The 19,860-nt window shown below is 48.5% G+C and overlaps 1 protein-coding gene and 1 long non-coding RNA gene across 3 annotated transcripts; one reads left to right on the plus strand and one right to left on the minus strand.

Annotated features, from left to right (window-relative positions):
- Positions 1–8,928: 8,928 nt before the first annotated feature.
- Positions 8,929–10,747, minus strand: LOC148003199 (uncharacterized). Its single transcript, XR_015632310.1, has 2 exons — positions 9,617–10,747; positions 8,929–9,507 (listed from the first exon to the last, which is right to left on the minus strand). It is a non-coding gene; the product is annotated as an uncharacterized LOC148003199 (long non-coding RNA).
- Positions 10,748–10,972: 225 nt separating this feature from the next.
- On the plus strand, positions 10,973–19,391 carry Birc5 (baculoviral IAP repeat-containing 5). Of its 2 annotated transcripts, XR_015630986.1 has the most exons (5): positions 10,973–11,116; positions 11,499–11,608; positions 15,423–16,747; positions 16,952–18,036; positions 18,147–19,389. XR_015630986.1 is itself a non-coding variant. In NM_022274.2 (4 exon segments), coding segments are annotated over 4 exon segments (429 nt in total). In that variant the 5' UTR covers positions 10,985–11,005; the 3' UTR covers positions 18,941–19,391.
- The last annotated feature ends 469 nt before the right edge of the window (positions 19,392–19,860 follow it).

Consider the following 19,860-nt stretch of genomic DNA (forward strand, 5'->3'; position numbering starts at 1 on the left):
GTGTCTTATCACCCACTGGGGACTGTGCAACCAGTTCTCCCCCATCTACTTTGGGGTTTGTCTGTCCTTATCCGGGTATCAATGGTATCACATGACTTTTCAGAGAGGATATGAACAATGCATCTACTTACCTCAGAAAGGGCACCAGCAACAGACCAAAGGAAGATCCCATTGAGTCTAGTACCCAGGGTGTTTATTACTGACAGGGGACATGGTTGACTCAGGGCAGCTGCGTCCCTGAAAAGCCCTCACAGCATGGGTGACAACTCACTTCATTCCTGGAGCTACTGCGTGTGGTTGGCTCAGGCCTTTCAGCATTTACTGACTTTATAAGCTAGCAGCCAGGCCTTGCAGCTCCCCTGTGGTTCGGAGCTGAACATTGCTGAGCCTTCTGGCTCCCTACAGGAGCGAATGTTTCAACCTAGAGGAGATAGCTAACTACAGCCATCTAGAAAGGGTCAAACATCAGGGCCGAAGAGGTGTCTTAGCGGTTCAAAGCACAGTTTGGCTGTGGCAGGCTTGAGTTCTAGTCCCAGCGCCCACAACCGCCTGTAGCTACAGTTCCAGGAGGACCGGACCGCTCTGGTCTCTGGGGGCACTGCGCAGAGTGATTCAAAGTACAAATAAATCTTTCACATAAACTTTCAGATTCAGGTGACTACAAATAACTTGTATTGGAACATGGCCTTGTTCATGGTGGCCCTTGTGTTCTGGGGCAGGTGGGGTACCTGCGACACAGTCAGTCTGGCCCCGGCGAAGGCTTTTCTCTGTGCTTCAGTCTGGGCTGGGTCCCTCCTGACGTCGGGCGTTTATAGTGGATGAGTTTCTCATTCCTAGGACTCAACTCCAAGCACCTCCCGACTCAAGGACGGCCTATTTTATGACTCGGTTTGCAGAGATGGAGTCCACTGTAGTGAAGAGGCATGGAGCACGGGGCTGCTGACTCTAGCGTCCAAAGACCAGGAAGGATGCTTCCTAGATCCCGAGAGGGTCACGTGTGCGGAGTCAGCCATGTCATCTCGGTCCAGGCCACCCCACAGCCTGGGCTTCTCTCTGAGTACCTAGTAGTCAGGAATATCCAAAGTGAGCCAGGCTGAGACCGGGGCATTGCCATGAATTCAAATCTGGGCTCCATAGCAAGATCGAGTATGGGCAGTCCCGTAGCAGAGCCACAGAGCTCTGATTCTCACTTCCGGTATTTGTAAGTTACCGGGACATTCTCATTCATTCCGTAAGCTTTGCGTTTGTGAAGTTGTGTGAGGGTTCTGAACAGATTTGTGTGAGGCCTTATGTGAGGGTTCTGAACAGATTTGTTCATTACCTGTAGCGAGGCCTTGTGTAGCACACGCTGGGGGACTCCCTAGGTGGCTCCAGCTTCTGGCATTCTCTTCCGGCCGCCATTGGTACTGCATAGGTGGCTGGCATGTATTCCTTCTCCAGCCCCAAACATAAGCCAAGCATGGGAGCACCTGCCTGTTGTCATCCGACCACTGGGGAGAGAGACCAAGGAATAATGAACACTGCCAGCTTGAAGCTAGCCTGGGCTACATAGTGAACTGCCTGGCATGGGTCCTGGGAACTGAGCTCATGCCCTGGAAAAGCAGGACCTGTTCTTCACTTTGAGTCTCCTGCGCCGCCATGCCTGGCTTTCTGAGCGGCTTTAAGGTAGGTTGGGCTAAGCCAGGATGTTGAAGTGGTCAGAACTAGGAGTCCATCTTTGACTTGGGATATCGATTCCTAGTGGAACAATAAGATGCATTTTTAGTGACATACATAAAATGTTCAACCATATGCTGCAGCACGGTCTCAGACTGTGGAAGCCACAAAATTCCTGGGCTTCTGTCTATGTATATATGTATCTATACATCTATGTATATATCTGATCTATCTATCTATATCTGTATATGATATATCTATGTATCTACATCTATCTATTTTTGTTTGTTTGTTTGTTTGTTTGTTTTTGAGACAGTTTCTCTATGCAGCCCTAGCTGGCCTGCACCTCATAGTTAGACCAGGATGGCCTCAAGCTTAGCGATCAACTTGCCTCTGCCCCCCTGGGACTAGAGAAGCACACTACCCCATGAGTCTCTGTATGCACGTGACAATGAATATAAAGGGAGAAGTCTAGAAAGAGCTGCACTGACGGTCTCTGTGTCTCTCTGGAGGGTAGAGTGCCAGGAAGATGTAGAGGAGTGCTTGCTTTCTCTGGATTCTTTGAGTCTTTTTTTTTTTTAAGGGTTTATTTATTTTATAAGTACACCGTAGCTGTCTTCAGACACACCAGAAGAGGACATTGGATCCCATTACAGATGGTTGTGAGCCACCATGTGGTTGCTGGGACTTGAACTCAGGACCTCTGGAAGAGCAGTCCATGCTCTTAACCACTCTCCAGCCCTCTTTGAGTCTTTACATGAGAGTTGGAAGAGGACTTCGGTGTTCTTTGAATTAGCAACATCAAAACTCTCAGAAACCTTGTTGGAAGCTGGGAGATGCGAATGTGATAGTTGTGACCAGAATCCACTGTGGAGTTACAAAGGAAGTCAGTCAGGGCCATGGGACCTCAGTGACTGTTTGTAACCCATTCCTGGAATCTCTCTCACCTGAGTTACTCCCTGGGCTGTACCCTAAAGTAGGCATGAGCGAATGTAAATAAACACACAAACATATACATATATGCTCTGCTATATGTAAATATGCATGCATAGAGAAAGGGGCTGGGAGCCTGTTAGGCAGTAATACCAGCATCGAACAGGCAGAGGCAGGAGGAACATAGTAAGTTCAACAGAGTGAGCTTTAGGTCATTGGCGGGTGGGGGTGGGGCTAGCTAGACTGGCCAAAGCCAAAGATGGCTCAGTAGGTGAAAGACCTTGCTGAACCAGCCTGGCCACCTGGGATCCCCAGGTGGAAGGAGAAAACCCAACTCTCAAAACCTGTCCTGGGGGTTGGGGATTTAGCTCAGTGGTAGAGCGCTTGCCTAGCAAGCACAAGGCCCTGGGTTCGGTCCCCAGCTCCGGAAAAAAAAAAAAAAAAAAAAACTGTCCTGGCTACACTCTGCACACACACACACACACACACACACACACACACACACACATCCATCACACATACATAAACACCAAGAACAATCAGTAGGTTTTTTTTTTTTTAATTTATCACTCTTATGTATATAGGGAGGTATGTGCACCTGAATGCAAGTGCCCACAGGGGTCTGAGCTCCCGGATCCCCCTGGAGCTGGGGTAACTGGAAGTATGAGTGCTGGGATTGAACTCAGGTCCTTAAGGAGAGCAGAGTCGCGTGCTCTTCACTGCTGAGCCAACTCTCCCGTCTCCAAAATCAATACTTTTTAAAAATTAAAGATGCTACTTTAAAACGTAAAAAGCTATCCCTTCCCCTTACGAAATAGGAATTATTGGGCTGGAGAGATGGCTCAGCGGCTAAGAGCACTGACTGCTCTTCCAGAGGTCCTGAGTTCAGATCCCAGCAACCACATGGTGGCTCACAACCATCTGTAATGGGATCTGATGCCCTCTTCTGGTGTGTCTGAAGGCAGCTACAGTGTACCCATATATATAAAAATAAATTAATTAATTAAAAAAAAAACCCAGAAGTTGTCGACTGAAAGAAGTCAGTGGCCTATCGTGGAGCTGAGGACCAATGGCCTCTCCCTGTACCTCACAGGACAGGAGACACGTTGTCCTACAACTCTCAGCAGCCGGGTGCAGTAGACAAGGCAACAATTACTTTATTTATCTTTTTCTCTAGATTTCCATGCGATTATTTATAGATAGACTGAAGGGTTTACCATTACTTGGTCTCCTTGCTTTGAAAATGCAGGAGAGTTGGCCCAGTGACTAGACCCCTAATCTTTTCCTGGTTCCCCAGTGACCCTGGCACTGACCCAGACTACAAGAAATGGTTCTTTCATAGATGCAAACCTCATGCCCTGGCTCTTAGGATACTTGTGGAGACTTAGGATACTTGGGTTTTTAGAGATAAGGCCCTATCAAGTTGCTCTCTGGGGGGCTGGAGAGATGGCTCAGCAGTTAAGAGCACTGACTGCTCTTCCAGAGGTCCTGAGTTCAAATCCCAGCAACCACATGGTGGCTCATAACCATCTGTAAGGAGATCTGATGTCCTCTTCTGGTGTCTGAAGACAGCTACAGTGTACTTATATATAATAAATAAATCTTAAAAAAAAAAAAAAAGTTGCTCTCTGACACTAGCTGAGAAATCAGGGCCTGGTTGCCTAGTATCCAGGAGCTGCCCATAGGTTAACTCCAGAATCTGATTTCACCTGGCCTCAGGAACCTTCCAGATTTTCCCCAGGAGCTCTGAGTTTCCACATACCCATTGAATAACCTGGCTAGACGCTTGTCTAGGAAGCACAAGGCCCTGGGTTCGGTCCCCAGCTCCGGAAAAAAAAAAAAAAAAAAAAAAAAAAAGAATAACCTGGCTAGAGCAGGAACAGGCAAGTCAACAGACAGCTGTGGGCAGAACTGTGGCGACAGGTTCTGTTACATAAGCGACCTTAGCTGCTCAGAGCAGGTTACTGAATAATCAGGCTGGGGAGGGGACACAGAGAACAGGCAGGCCTGGGCAGCAAGTGAGAAGAAATTGGAGTCTGGAGAGATGACTCAGCAGTTAAGAGCACTGGCTTTTCTTCCAGAGGACCTGGGTTCAATTCCCAGCACCCACACGGCGGTTCACAGCTGTCTGTAATTCCAGTTCCAAGGAATCCGACATCCTTAACCCAGACGTGCATCACAGACACACACGCAGGCGAACACCAATGCACGTACGATAAGACTAAATCATTTTAAAAACAGAGAGGGGCTGGAGAGATGGCTCAGTGGTTAGGAGCACTGACTGCTCTTCCAGAGGTCCTGAGTTCAAGTCCCAGCAACCACATGGTGGCTCACAACCATCTGTAATGGGATCCGATGCCCTCTTCGGGTGTGTCTGAAGACAGCTACAGTGTACTTACATACATAAAGTAAATAAATAAAATATTTTAAAAACAGAGAGAAGAAATCAAGCGGTCACTTGACTGCGGAAGAGGAGAGGAGCCTCTTTTGGGTTGATACAAATTATCAGTTCTTGGTTGTTTTATTCTCTCACATGGAGGAGGATCCAAATGCTTTGACCTCCAACTGTTGTGACATTGCCGTGACACTGCAGTGTTCTTAGCTAATCGGGACTCATCAAACAGCAGCCGGACAGTGCCAAGCCAACCTTGGCCTTTCAGCTGACCCCTGTTGTCCTTTTGTTCATCTCAGCCCTGTTTAACAGAATCTCTCATAGTTTATTTTTATGATTAAGCTGAGAAATAAATCCAGTCCGCCAGCCTCTTACCCAACTCAGAGTTGGTGATCTCAGTGGTAGAGGTGAACACAACATATCAGATAACGGGAACATCGCACATAGCGGACTTTGCTAAAATAAATGAAAATTCAAGAAATTTACATACTAAATGGTGATGGCTAGAAGACGTTTGGCTCTGGCTAGAGAGATGTGCTGTGGACTTGGTCTAACACTTGTATTATGTTAATTGGGTTCCCCCCACCCCCCACCCGGAGAGAATCCACAGCAAGACACTGAGGGTTCCTGCTCTCAGTTGGTTTTGATTGATAAAGTTGCCAGTGGCCAATGACGGGGCAGGGAGACAAGGGTGGGACTTAAGGATTCCCAGGGAAGAAACAGGGAGGTGCAGGAGGAGAGAATCCCCATGCTGGGAAAGGAGTAAAGACCAGGCCTGAGAAGTCAGGATAGAGAGACAGCCTACATGTAAGAGTTGGGGAAGAGGGGCTGGGGATTTAGCTCAGTGGTAGAGCGCTTACCTAGGAAGCGCAAGGCCCTGGGTTCGGTCCCCAGCTCCGAAAAAAAGAACCAAAAAAAAAAAAAAAAAAAAAAGAGTTGGGGAAGAGTGGCCCCGTGGCCCCACCCCCCAACCCTGTCTAAGTAATACCTCAGGGAAATCAGAGGAAAGCGCGTTAGCCACGTGGAGGTTTGGGAGTGGCCCAACCATTGAGCTGGCATATTAAAATATAATGCACTGTGTGTGTGTGTGTGTGTGTGTGTGTGTGTGTGTGTGTGTGTGTGTGTGTGTGTGTGTGTGTGTGTGTGTTCCATTCAGGAGCCCAGAACACTGGGGCAGGTATCGAGGACCTACCAGAGATGGCTCAGAGGTTAAGATCTTCCAGAGGTCCTGAGTTAATTCCCAGCAACCACGTGGTAACTCATAACCATCTGGTGCCCTCTTGTGGCCTGTAGGTATACATGTAGGAGAACGCTGTATACATAATAAACGAATCTTTAAGAGTTTTGACTCGGCTGGGGAGATGGCTCAGTGAGTGTGAGCCCTGTGTTCTTACTCGAGTTTGAGTCCCGGTGCCCTTGCTAAGGGCCAGGCATGGCCCCGCCCCTATGTATCTGTAAACCCAGAACTGTGAGGGGCAGAGAAGAGAGGACCTGTGGAGGTTCTGGTAGCCAGTTTAGTTGAGGCTCAGTGAGAGACTTTGTCTCAAGGGAATAAGGTGGAGAGCATTAGAGTATGACACTCATTTTACTCCTTCCCTAGCATTGGGGGGTGGGGGTGGGGGCTGGTAGGGAAGCAGAAGTGCAAGAACCCAATAAAACAACACAAAACACACACACATACACACACACAACACTCCCTAGCGCCACAACAACATACAAGCACACACATTTGACCTGGGCCAGGGGGATAGCTGTGTTGTCAGAGTGCTGGCCGAGCATGCATGAGGCCCTGTTGCCTGGTGTATAACAATGTCAATGTGCTCGGTGCCTTCAGCCTTTGTGTTTAAAACAGTTCTGAGACAGTAACTATAGTTTACCCTATAAAACCCTAGACAGTTGTAGTGGTGGACGTCCCCCCACGGGAGATAGGGTGGGGACGTAAAAGTCCATACTTTAAATCCCAGCACTAAAGAGGCAGAGGCAGGCAGATCTCTACCTGGTTTATATAGTGACTTCCAGCCAGGGCTATATAGAGAGACCCTGTCTCACAAAAACAAAACAAAACAAAAACAAACAAAACCCAAACACACACACTCCCCCACACACACACATTCACACTCACACTCTCTCCCACACACCCAAGCATAAGCGTGATAGAGGGAAAACGGTAGCGGTGACTGGAGACACGGCTCAGCGGTTAAGTTCTATGACTTTTCTAGAGGACTCTCCCTCATTGAGTTCCCAGCACACGTGTGACTCACATTCCTGTAACCTGGTTCAGGGGATGTGAATCCTTCCGGCCTCCATGGGCAGTGCACACGCAGATGGTTACATATACATACATGCAAGCAAAACACTCGTACACATGTATCTTATTTACTTTTGGTTTTTCAAGACGGGGTTTCTCTGTGTAGCTCTGGCTGTCCTGGAACTCACTGCAGAACAGTCTGGCCTTGACAGAGATCTGCCTGTCTCTGCCTCTGGGATGTACAGCTGCACACCTCACCACTGTGTCTTTTTTTTTTTTTTCTTCTTCTTTCTGTAAATTACTGAGTTCAATTAGTGCTGCCGGTTGGAATGCTGGCTTAGGGGCTTTTCACTGGACCACGAATGTTACTTTGTAATAAAGAGCTTTGTTCCTGAAGGATTGGGTTGGACTCCGTGGTCTAAAAGTTGACCGTCTAACATGAATATTTTATGATCCTACAACTGGTTGTATCGTCCCAGTATTGATTACAATGGAATCTCTAGTCAACAGCTAGAAAACACAGAGTTCACATGGAAAGGAATGTTCCTCTAGAAAACCCTCAGCCCAAGTGGCTGGGATTGAGTGACAGATACTTTGGAAAGGACAGAGCTTTGTCCTTGCTACTAAACATTTTACAGCTGTGGAGTCTCACACCTGGCAGTCCCCTTAGGCGTGAATATCTCTCAGCAAAGGCTGAGGAGCAAAGTAGAACTATGACAAAGGATCAAGCACTTATGCCTAAGTGGGGGGAGGGGCGGTGGAGGATTAGAGTGGGGGATGGAGATGAGGACATAAAAAACAAAGAACCTATTGTTTTAGGGCTACTATTGCTGTGATGGAACTCAGAGACCTGAGAGACCTGAGGTTAGGCTGATTCTGTGACAGACTTGGAATTGGCAGTTAAGAAGACTGGGCCTAAGAACTGGGCAAGTCCATGCAAGCCAATTACTAATAGAAAACTCCAGGCTCCAACCTTCACGCCCTGATAATGGTTTTTGAATGCCTAGAGCTAGAGTAAACTAAAGATCTTATACCCCGGAATTCCAATGTGCTTTAAAAGGAGCCTGCGAGCTCACTTGGTTGTCCAACTTGGTAATGGGAGGCCCCAGCATGCTGGACTTGTGCAGAATAAAACACTCTTTGTGTTTACATACTATTTGAGTCCAGAATATCATTCTTCAGCGAATCTTAGACTCTTACAGACCAAAGGCAAGTTGGGGAGAAAAGAATTTATGTGACTTACGCTTCCACCTCACTAGTCCATCACTGAAGGAAGTCAGGACAGGAACTCAAACAGGACAGGATCCGAGAGGCAGGAGCTGATGCAGATCATGGAGCGTGCTGCTTACTGGCTTGCTCAGCCTGCTCCCGTATAGAACCCAGGACCACCTGCCCAGGGGTGGCTCCACCCACAACGAGCTGGGCCTTCCACATAAATCACTAATTAAGAAAATACTCTACAGGCTTGCCTGCAGCCCACTTTATAGACTGCAGCCCATTTTCTCAATTGGGGTTCCTTCCTCTCAGATGATGCTAGCCTTTGACCAGTTGACATGAAATTAGCCAGTTCATCTACCTTGTCAGGGACTCAGAAGAAAATTACTACTGTAACACTGGGCAGGAGAGGAATCTGAGCTGTCTGTGCAGGGCTGACTCAAAGACAACTTAAGTTGGGACTCACAGTACATACACCTGTTGCTATTTCAAATGTTTATATTTATTTTTATTTATTCATTTTACATCCCACTCACTGTCTCCCTCCAGGTCATCCGCTGCCAAAATCCTCCCCCCATACCCTCCCCTTCTCTTCTGAGAGGGTGGGCTCCCCCTGGGTATCCCCCCACCCCAGTACATCAAGTCCTCTATGGGACTAGGTATATCCTCTCCCTCTGAGGCCAGACGAGGCAGCCCAGCCAGAAGAACATATCCCAGACAGGCAACAGCTTTTGGGATAGCCACCCGCTCGTTTGAGACCCACATGATGACCAAGCTGCACATCTGCTACACATGCTGGGAGAAGCCTAGGTCCTGTAAAGTGTATGCACTTTGGTTGGTGGTTCAGTCTCTGAGAGCCCCAAGGTCCAGTTTAGTTGATACTTTTGGTTTTCCTATGGAGTCCCTATACCCTTCAGAGTCCATACCCTCCCCCCTATTCTTCCATAAGAGTCCCCAAGCTCCATCCAATGTTTGGCTGTGGGTGTGTCCAACCACCTGAATCAACTGCTGGGTGGAGGATAAAGAGCAATGCCTGAGACCTTTAAAAATGAACGAATGGGGGCTGGGGATTTAGCTCAGTGGTAGAGCGCTTGCCTAGGAAGCGCAAGGCCCTGGGTTCGGTCCCCAGCTCCAAAAAAAAGAACCAAAAAAAAAAAAAAAAAAAAAAGAACGAATGAACGAACGAATGAATGAATGAAAATGAGGACGTGCCCACTCCACGTTTGGTGGTAGAGAAGGGTTTGATTGTAGATATGTAAAGTACACCACAGGCATCTGGAAGAGTCCTGTCTGAACCGGGCCATGAGAGATGAGAGGAAGTGATGAGAGAGGGCAAGAAAGGGGAAGCAAACCAAGAGAGAAGTGGAGAGTCTGGGAGCAAGTGGTAGACATGGCTGGACTATACAGGGTAGAGAAGCTCAACCCCTGGGCTGGAGAGCTTTAGGGTAGGGGGCAGGGTGAGAAGCGCTGGGAGGAGGTACAGGAACTGATACTTGACCCATGTTTCTTTGGGACATAACAAAACCCCTCTTGTTCCAGCTGGTCATACATACGCGGTATGACCTGTTCTTCCTCACAATCTGTGAAGTGGCCTGGTCCACAGTGGAGGCCCACTGGCGGGGAGCCTACTGCGGTTAACTGAAGAGGAAACCAAACTACTGGGCACTCGCTTGCCACGCCAACCAGGGCTGTGCTCGGGATGTGCCCAGCCTGCTGTCTGTAGTGTGGGGCCCTTTAGAAGCCGCTGCAACCACAGGCAGCCCGAACAGAAACACTGTAAACGGACCCACTGCAAGGCTGCCGCATCGCCACCAGGCTCAGCCAACAGTCATACCTAGGAAGCAATATTTTTTTTTTGTGCCTGGACTCGCTTGAGGTGTACGGCTGCTTCCTTTTAGTCTGAGCTAGGCCGATGGACTCAGAAATATACACCCATTGATTTTCCAGCTTTGAGGCATGTATACAGACCCCGCCTCCATCCCAAGGTGTCTACAGGAAGGATGGCGGCTGCAGGGAGGAGGGTCTCCTGTCTTCCTAAGGGTGCCCTCTCCACCAGCCTGTGGGTGGGTCGAGGCACTCTATCAGCTGGGTGGAGCACTGAACCTATCTAGCTGGCCAGGGCCTGCAAACCCTGAAGAAGGAAGAAACCGCAGAGCACGTGGGACCTGCAGCCGACAGGCTTTAGAGAGGTACCCTAGGCCAGGACGCCACTCTCGGCCTCTCTCCGGGGCCTCTGGGAGGCAGTTGAGTAGCTCCAGCTGACACTAGACGGAACAGCAAGAAGGAATCGCCGCAGAGAACACAACTCCCAGCAAGCCCTGCGCCTGCCAATCCCGGAAGGCCACGCGCGGAGGCTCATGGGGCGGGACTTTCCCGGCTGGCCTCGCGCCGTCCACTCCCGGAAGGCGACTTTTTCCAGAGGGCGTGGCCTGCGAGGCGCTACAGTCGTCGCCTGCTCCCAGAAGGCTACGGGCGAGGACGCGGGGGCGGGGCGCTCCCGGCCTGCTCTGCGGCGCGTCTCCGCCCGCGGGTTTTGAATTAGGGATTGTGGCGGCGCTATCATGGGTGCTCCGGCGCTGCCCCCGACCTGGCAGCTGTACCTTAAGGACCACCGCATCTCCACTTTCAAGAACTGGCCCTTCCTGGAGGATTGCTCCTGCACCCCAGAGCGGGTAAGTCGGCCCCTACTCGCACCTCGGCGTCCATACACAGACATTTCCGTCCCAGCTTCAAGCGACTCCATCCTGGGCGGGACGGTGCCTTAGTGGTGGGATCCGGGATCAGAACTCCCCAGCCTCGCTTCGCTCTGTTAGCCAGTCTACTTTGCTCTGCTCAGGACGGGGAAAGACTGCTCTGTTCTCCACGAGGCCACTCCGCTCTCCCCTCCCTTTACCTGAACCACTAAGGCTGCCCTATCCCTACTGTTAGGCCCCGTAGACCTGGCCTCTTCCCACTGTTCCCAGAGGCTGCCTCAGCTCTCGGCCCGGAAAGATTGCTGGAAATGCTAGGATAAGGTCAGACTGTTGATCCTTGCTCACGAGCTGTCCTTTTCAGATGGCGGAGGCTGGCTTCATCCACTGCCCTACCGAGAATGAGCCTGATTTGGCCCAGTGTTTTTTCTGCTTTAAGGAACTGGAAGGCTGGGAACCGGATGACAACCCTATGTAAGTCCCGCCGGCTACTCTCCGAGGGTTTCCTGGTGCCCCCCTCCCATTGGGAGTCTTTTGGGAAGAACTGGAATTGGGACAAACTATTTGTATTTGGTAGAAGAACCTGCTTCTTACTCATGTGTTACAGACTGGTCTTGAACTTGTTATACAGCTCACACTGGTCTTGAATTCTCAATTTCTGCCTCGGTTTCCTGAGTGCTGCCAACATGCACTGTTTTGCCTGATGTTTTGTTGTTGTTGTTGTTGTTGTGTTGTGTTTTGTTTTTGTTTTCAGATAGGGTTTCTCTGTGTAGCTTTGGCTGTCCTGGAACTCCTTCTGTAGACCAGGCTGGCCTCAAACTCAGAGATCCACCTGCCTCTGCATCCCAAGTGCTGGCGTTAAAGGTGTGTGCCACCATTGCCCGGCCTGCCTGAGATTTTTAAAGATTTGCTGTTGTCGATGTTGTTAACGTGCACATGTATGTCAATTTCTGCCGTGCATGTGGGTATCAGATCCCTAGGGGCTGGAGTTAGAGTCTGTTATGAGACCCCTTATGTGGGGTGCTGGAAACTGAGGTTCTGTGGGAAAGCACCTAACTGAAGATCTGTGGAAAAGGGCTCCTAACCATTGTGCCATCTCTCCAGTCCCAGATATTTTTATATTATTATTATTATTATTATTATTATTATTATTATTATTTATGTTTTTCTTTTGTGTGTGTTTGGATGAGGGTGTCATGGTGGATGTTGGAGTAAAGACAACTTTGAGGAGTAAGTTCCCTCCTATTGTATGCGTCCCTGGAATTGAACTCCGGTGAGGAGGTTTGGCATCAAGCATCCTTACCTGCTGGGCCATTTCTGTGGCCCCAGTTTGATTTCAGACCCTAGGACAAGGGACTGAGGTGCATATTTTACATACCAAAAACAGACCTGGCCTCCAGGTTCTCCCAGCATCCCTTGGTGCCTCAGGGGCATACCCCACCCCCACCCCTGTACTTTTCAGCCCAGGGGCCAGACTGCCCTTTCCGCCCCCCCCCCCCCAAGACTCCTCCCTATATAATCCAGACTTTTTGGTCTTCTCTCTCCTGCTCTTCCTCTTCTTCCCCCTTCTCTCTATGTGCGCTCTTTCTCTTCCTCTTACCCCCTCTTTCCCTTCTCATGGTGACTCCCCTGGCCTCTGTCCTTGGGGCCAGTGAATTCACCTGAGAGCAGCCTTCCAATTAGCCTGCAATTAATATCATCTAATCTGGCTTGAATTGGTTCATTTCACCAGCAGAGAAATTATTTATCAGCCCCTGACCATGATTCTTTAGAAACAGCTGTATTGAAATAGAATCCACACACTGCAGAAGTCACTCTTCGGGTCTTCGCTTCGTCATTACTCTGGGTTTCATTCTTATGCTTACCTGTCCTTCTGCTTGCCCATTATACCTCCAGCCCTGGCTCTTTTTTTTTTTTTTTTTAAGATTTATTTATTTATGTATACAGCATTCTGCCTGCATATAACACCTGCAGGCAAGAAGAGGACATCAGATCCCATTACAGATGGCTATAAGCCACCATGTGGTTGCTGGGAATTGAACTCAGAACCTCTGGAAGAGCAGCCAAAAGACACATTAGGGGTTAAAAACTGCAGCACCCTCTGACCAGAGAGAAACAACTCTGGTGCTTTTCTTGGAGAGAAAATTGAGGCCATAGAAGCATCACTTTTGTCAGCAAAGAAGGTGAGGGGACATGGGAGGCATGACAGACAGACACAGCAACCTGACTGAATACTCAAGAGCTGTGTTTTCTTTTGCCTATTTGTTTTTTTTTTTTTTGTTTTTTTTTGTTTTTTTTTGGTTCTTTTTTTTCGGAGCTGGGGACCGAACCCAGGGCCTTGCACTTCCTAGGTAAGCGCTCTACCACTGAGCTAAATCCCCAGCCCCTTGCCTATTTGTTTAAGGCTAGGTGTCTTGCTGGGCATGGAGACCCACACATGCCACCTACCTCAGCACTCAGGAGGCACTTGTGGATCAGCCTGGGCTACATAATGAGGCCCCGTGTCAAAGAAACAAGGTCTGGGGCTGGAGAGATGGCTCAGAGGTTAAGAGCACTTGTTGCCTTGCAGAAGGCCTAGGTTTGATTAGCAGCACCCACCTGGTGGCTCACAACCGACTACAATTCCAGTGCCGGGGGATCTGATGCCTGCGTCTGGTTTCTGCGGACACCAAGCACACACGGGAGGGTGAAGACTTAACGTTGCCTGTGTTTGGAGTTTGTGTGGCTGTGTTCTCACTGCAGTCCTGGGCTGAGTGTTGTGACAGAGCATAGCCAGGATATGGTCCCTTTGCAGGCGTGTGCGAGTTAGCAGAGTCCTGGATTACCGTCCAATTGCACCTCGTTCAGAATCTGTGCTAACGTTATAAAAACATTACTGTAAACTAAAATGATTTCTAGCAGGTCTTTGGGGATTCAAACAACCTTTGTGCGTGTGCGTGTGTGTGTGTGTGTGTGTGTGTGTGTGTGTCTGTGTGTGTACACACAGGTACATGCATGCACAATATACATATGTGATGATGTGCGGAGGTTGAAGGACAATTTATAGACATTAGATCTCTGTCCCTCTACTCTCTGGGTCCTAGGATGGAACTCAAGCTGTCAGGCTTAGTGAATTTTATATACAAATTTTTAGGTATGGGTGTGTCTTAGGATTTCTTTTTGTTTGTTTGTTTTGTTGTTTGAGACGGTTTTTCTGTGCGGCCCTGGCTATCCTGGAACTCTGTAAAGCAGGCTGGGTTGAACTCTGCCTTCTGAGTGTTGAGATTAAAGGCGGTGACCACCATTGCCTGGATCTGTTGTGAAGAGACACTGTGGCCACAGCATTATGAAGGAAAGCATTTAGCTGGGGCTATGGTCACAGCATTATAAAGGAAAGCATTGGGGTTGGGGATTTAGCTCAGTGGTACAGTGCTTGCCTAGGAAGCGCAAGGCCCTGGGTTCGGTCCCTAGCTCCGGAAAAAAAAAAAAGAACCAAAAAAAAAAAAAAAAAAGAAAGGAAAGCATTTAGCTGGGGCTATGGCCACAGCATTATAAAGGAAAGCATTTAGCTGGGGCTATGGTCACAGCATTGTAAAGGAAAGCATTTAGCTGGAGCTATGGCTGCAGCATTATAAAGGAAAGCATTTAACTGGGGCTGTCTTAGCGTTCAGAGGTTTAGTCCATTATCATGGTGCAAGCATGGCCGTATGCAGGCAGACTTGGTGCTGGAGAGGCAGCCGAGAGTTTACTTCCATATCAGCAGGCAGCAGGAAGAGAGAGTGACACTGGGCCTGGCTTGAGCATCTGAAACATCAGAGCCTGTCCCCAGTGACACACTTCATCCAACAAGGCCACATCTCTTAATAGTGCCACCCCTTATTAGTCTATGGGGCCATTTTCATTAAACCCACCACGGGGTCAGGTGGCGTCTCTGGTGGAGCATTCCTTTAGTCCCAACACTGAGGGGGCAGAGGCAGGTGGATCTCTGAATTGGAGACCAGCCTGGTCTACAAAGCAAAGTTGTACAAAGCCCAGGACAGCCAGGGCTACATGGAGAAGCTCTGTCTTGACAAACAAAACAAAAATCGTGTAGCCTCCTATTGATCACTAGAGAATCCAGAAAAATATTGTGACCATAAGGATGGGGAGACCTTACAGAGAGAAGATAGGCTGTGTGGGCATTCCTGGGACATGTTTGCCCTTGATGCAGTGCAGGGTGCACCAAAAGACAGCCGTGGAGATGGGAGATGGGCTGCAGGTTGTGAGTGGCGGTGGTGCTTTTGACATGGAGGTCTGTTGGTTTTTCTAGAGAGGAGCATAGGAAGCACTCCCCTGGCTGCGCCTTCCTTACAGTCAAGAAGCAGGTGGAAGAACTGACCGTCAGCGAGTTTTTGAAACTGGACAAACAAAGAGCCAAGAACAAAATTGTATGTATGACCGAAAATAAGGACTGAGCAAGTTCGGTCCCCAAAAGCCCTGGGGATCTGTCTCAGGGAGCACCCTCAACCCGGGGGAGCATGTGGGTAAAGACAAACAGGACTGACCTGGAGTGTGGCTTGGAGCTGGCATGCAGCAGCAGACCTGTCCCCTCAGAATGTGATTCAGTGGTGGTTCCTATGTAAGGTCACCTTCCCAACTGAGTGACAAGCATTGTCAGGAGCCCTTATCACAGGCTGATCCCCCGTGGTGGCAGTGGTAGAGGCTTGGGAACATGGAATAGAGAATACTGTCTGAAGGGGACACTGAAGCAGACAGGGCAGCCGAGCTTTGCCTCTTGTCACGGGCTGTTAATTGGGAAGTAGGTGGCACAGGTGAGCCCACAGGGAGGTGGCTCCCATGCAGCCGGGCATGAAGAGTCAAGGTGGCCAGAGTCCAGAGCTCACAGTAAACCCGAGTCCATTGGGACAGAGAGCAGAGCTCACAGTAAACCCGAGTCCACTGGGACTGAGAACACCCCATGTTTTGCATGGGGTTTTCACTGCAATTGTTTGTCTATCTGAAGTCCAAATTTATCAGGCAGTCTGTGTTCTCCTCTGTTACCCTCGCACTGTTTTAGGGGGAGGATTTGGGGAGGGGTTTACTGGCAAACTTCCTCATGCTCGAAGGATGACCTCCAGCTGACCCTGGCCGGGGCAGAGACTAGGACCTGCTGTCCTGCTTACCACAGTTTCACTTCAGCTGTGAGTTCCGTTCTTTGGTGGAGGGCATTGTGAGATAACTGACTGATAACTCAGTGTCAAGGATGATGGTTTTCTGTCAACAGGGAGGACTGAAGACAGTGTTGGGTCCAGCACGCTCAGACACTCTGGGGATGGGCAAGTGAGGTCGGCCTTGCTGATCAAAGTCCCCGTTATATAGTGTTGTTGTTGTTGTGGTTGTTGTTTTGAAGCACAGTTGGAGTTCAATAAACATTTAGTACTAGATTGGGCACAGAGTCAAAAGAACCATCTCTCCAGGCTCAAACCCCTCTCCCAGGTTTTCTTTTTTTTTTTTTTTCAAAGACAGGGTTTCATCATCTAGCCCTGGCTGCCCTAGAACTCAGGAACTCATTATGTAGACCAGGCTGACCTCAACATACAGAGATCAAACCACTTCTGCCTCCTGAGTGCTGGGATTAAAGGCATGTGTTACTATGTGCTTTTTTTTTTTTTTTTTTTTTTTAAAGATTTATTTATTTATTATATATATAAGTACACTGTAGCTGTCTTCAGATACACCAGAAGAGGGCATCAGATCTCTTTACAGATGGTTGTGAGCCACCATGTGGTTGCTGGGAATTGAACTCATGACCTCTGGAAGAGCAGTCGGGTGCTCTTAACCGCTGAGCCATCTCTCCAGCCCGCTTTTTTTTTTTTTTTTAATTAATTAATTTATTCATTTTCCTTAAAAGCAGAGGCTTTTTAAATTTTATTTATTTTTTAAAGATTTATTTATCATATATAAGTACACTGTTGCTGTCTTCAGACACACCAGAAGAGGGCATTGGATCCCATTACAGATGTCTGTGAGCCACCATGTGGTTGCTGGGAATTGAACTCAGGTCCTCTGGAAGAGCACTCAGTGCTCTTATCCACTGAGCCATCTCTCCAGCCCCTGTTTTTTTAATTTATAATGTATTTTATGTGTGGGTGTTTTGTTTGTGGAGGTCAAAAGAGGGCATTGCATTATCTAGAACTGGGACCATCATGTGGTTGCTGGGAATTGAACTCAGGTCCTCTGGAGAGCAGCCCGTGCTCTTAACTGCTGTGCCCTCACAGACCCCTGAGTGTTCTTTGCTGCTGTTGTTTGTTTTCTGAGTCAGGGCTTCTCCTTGGCTGTCCTGGAACTCACTCTGTAGTCCAGCTGGCCTCAAACTCAGAGACTCACCTATCTGCCTCCTGAGTGCTGGGATTAAAAGCATGCCCCACGCCAGTCAACCCTTCTGGTAGCTCTGTGGGTCTGTGGAGATACCATAAGGAGCACAGCCATTTTTCAGTCTTTTTTTTTTCTTGTCAACTTATTTTTAAATTAAGTTCTCTAGTCTGTGAACGTGACTTTTATTCTTCTGTAATAATTGTCCTCTTACAGGCTCACTGCTCCCGTGTGCTAACTTAGGCCAAGTCCTGGAAGTTTTAGTCTCTGTACAATCTAATCTAGGCCTAGCATGGTTTCAGCCTCTGAAACGCTTCTGAATCAATTCACTCTTTCTAGTTCTTTCTGAACTCTGGCTGGATGGTTCATCTCAGCTCTTCTGGCTCAAATCCTCTCCAAGCTGACTGATTCAGTCTGGCTTCTCTCTCAGACTCCTGAATTGCTCTGCTTGGCCTCGTACTACCTTTAGCAATCTGTTCTCATTTTCTGGCTCCTTCTCATTTTCTGGCTTGTTCTGTCTTCACCTGCGTCTAGTTTGTTCTCTTCAACGTGTCTCTGTAAAAACTCTCTCAGTGGGGTTGGGGATTTAGCTCAGTGGTAGAGTGCTTGCCTAGGAAGTGCAAGGCCCTGGGTTCGGTCCCCAGCTCCGAAAAAAAGAACCAAAAAAAAAAAAAACTCTCAGTAAAACTGCCTCCTCTCTTCCCTCTCTGCACTGCTTCTTAAATAGCTTCTCCTTCCTCCCTTCTCATGAGAGTTGGACATATCGTGTTCTGTCAAATCTTTCTCTGATTCGTCACTTTGTCTGCCACTCAACTAGACATCATTTCACACATGGGTGCTTCCTTCTACAAACTAACTTTACCTTCATTGTTTGGGATTAAAGTTGCATGTTAAGGGCATGTCTGTGTTCCAGCCAGAGTGATTAAAGGTGAGTGCTAAGGGCTGAACTAGAAACCACAACTAGAAACAGGTTTTTCCAGTAAACAACACAATCTTGGGGTTCAATGTGATCGAATATCCTACAACATTAACGCTGGCTTGGTGCCAGGGGGTACAGTCCTAGGGTGCAATCCCATATAATTTGGTCGGCTGAAGGAGGATTGAAAGTCTAAAGCTATGGGCTACATGAATCCTGTGTGAGTAAGTGTGTGTGTGTGCGTGCATGCGTGTATCAAGGAAGAAAAGTTGGGGCTTGTAGCTCAGTAAGTATTTGCTTGTTATGCTTGAGGCCTAGGTTCAATTCCCAGCAATACAAAATTAATAACTTTCCTTTTAGTACTTTGTTATTTTGTTGCGATGGTGATGAAACTGTGGTGTCTCCCTTGGTAGGTGAGCCCCTCCCTCTGGGCCACACCGCAGCCCCATTGTGTCTGTTCATCATTCCAGGCAAAGGAGACCAACAACAAACAGAAAGAGTTCGAGGAGACTGCGAGGACGGTCCGCCAGTCCATTGAGCAGCTGGCTGCCTTACGCTGAGCCTTTGCTGGGCAACCTGGACCTGAGTGACATGCCACGGCTAAGCACTTGTCCCAGCTTTCCAGGCCTGCCTGGCCGCCTTGGTGTCTTACAGGAGACCGTGACATTTCGAAACTGGACATCAGATGATTTGGGGTTTTGCTTTAAAGGGGCTCAGCCTGTGTGGCCGCCTCTCTTTGGTTTTGTGGCTTTGCTCTATTGTGACCTGGACTTAAGCACTGAGGAAGGGAGTGGATGAGGGACAGGATTCTCTGACAGGATCTATGGGGTGGGGAGGGGGGTGAAGGGAGGGTTGTGCAAGGCCTTTCTGGTCTTGATGTTTCCATGCCTGGCAGCTGTCGCAGCCCATGTGTAGGTGTGGTTTATATATGTTTGCGCTGATAATTCTTCTGTCCTTCTGATGAGTCCTCCTACCATGGGGTAATGGAATAAAATAACTTAACAAAGTGGACCGTAAGCTCTTTCTGTCTTGGGGAAATGGTTTGTTTGGTCTTTTGAGATGGGCCTCATGTGGTCCAGGCTGATCTGGAGCTTTGTATAGCCAAGGCTGGCCTTGAACTCCATCCTGCTGCCCGACCTCCCAGAGGTCACACGGAACAGGACCTCCTTTTCCTCTTTTTTTTTTTTTTTTTTTGGTTCTTTTTTTCAGAGCTGGGGACCGAACCCAGGGCCTTGCACTCTACCACTGAGCTAAATCCCCAACCCCTCTTTTTTTTTTTTTTTAGAGATTTATTTATTCATTTATAGGAATACACTGTAGATGTCTTCAGACACACCAGAGAAGGCATCAAATCCCATGACAGATGGTTGTGAGCCGCTGTGTGGTTGCTGGGAATTGAACTCAAGACCCCTGGAAGAAGATTCACTGCGCTTAACCACTGAGCCATCTCTGCAGCTCCCAGGACTTCCTTTTTCTTGCT

Source organism: Rattus norvegicus, chromosome 10, assembly GCF_021556685.1.
Source record: "Rattus norvegicus strain SHRSP/BbbUtx chromosome 10, alternate assembly SHRSP_T2T, whole genome shotgun sequence".
NCBI classification, from domain to species: Eukaryota; Metazoa; Chordata; class Mammalia; order Rodentia; family Muridae; genus Rattus; species Rattus norvegicus.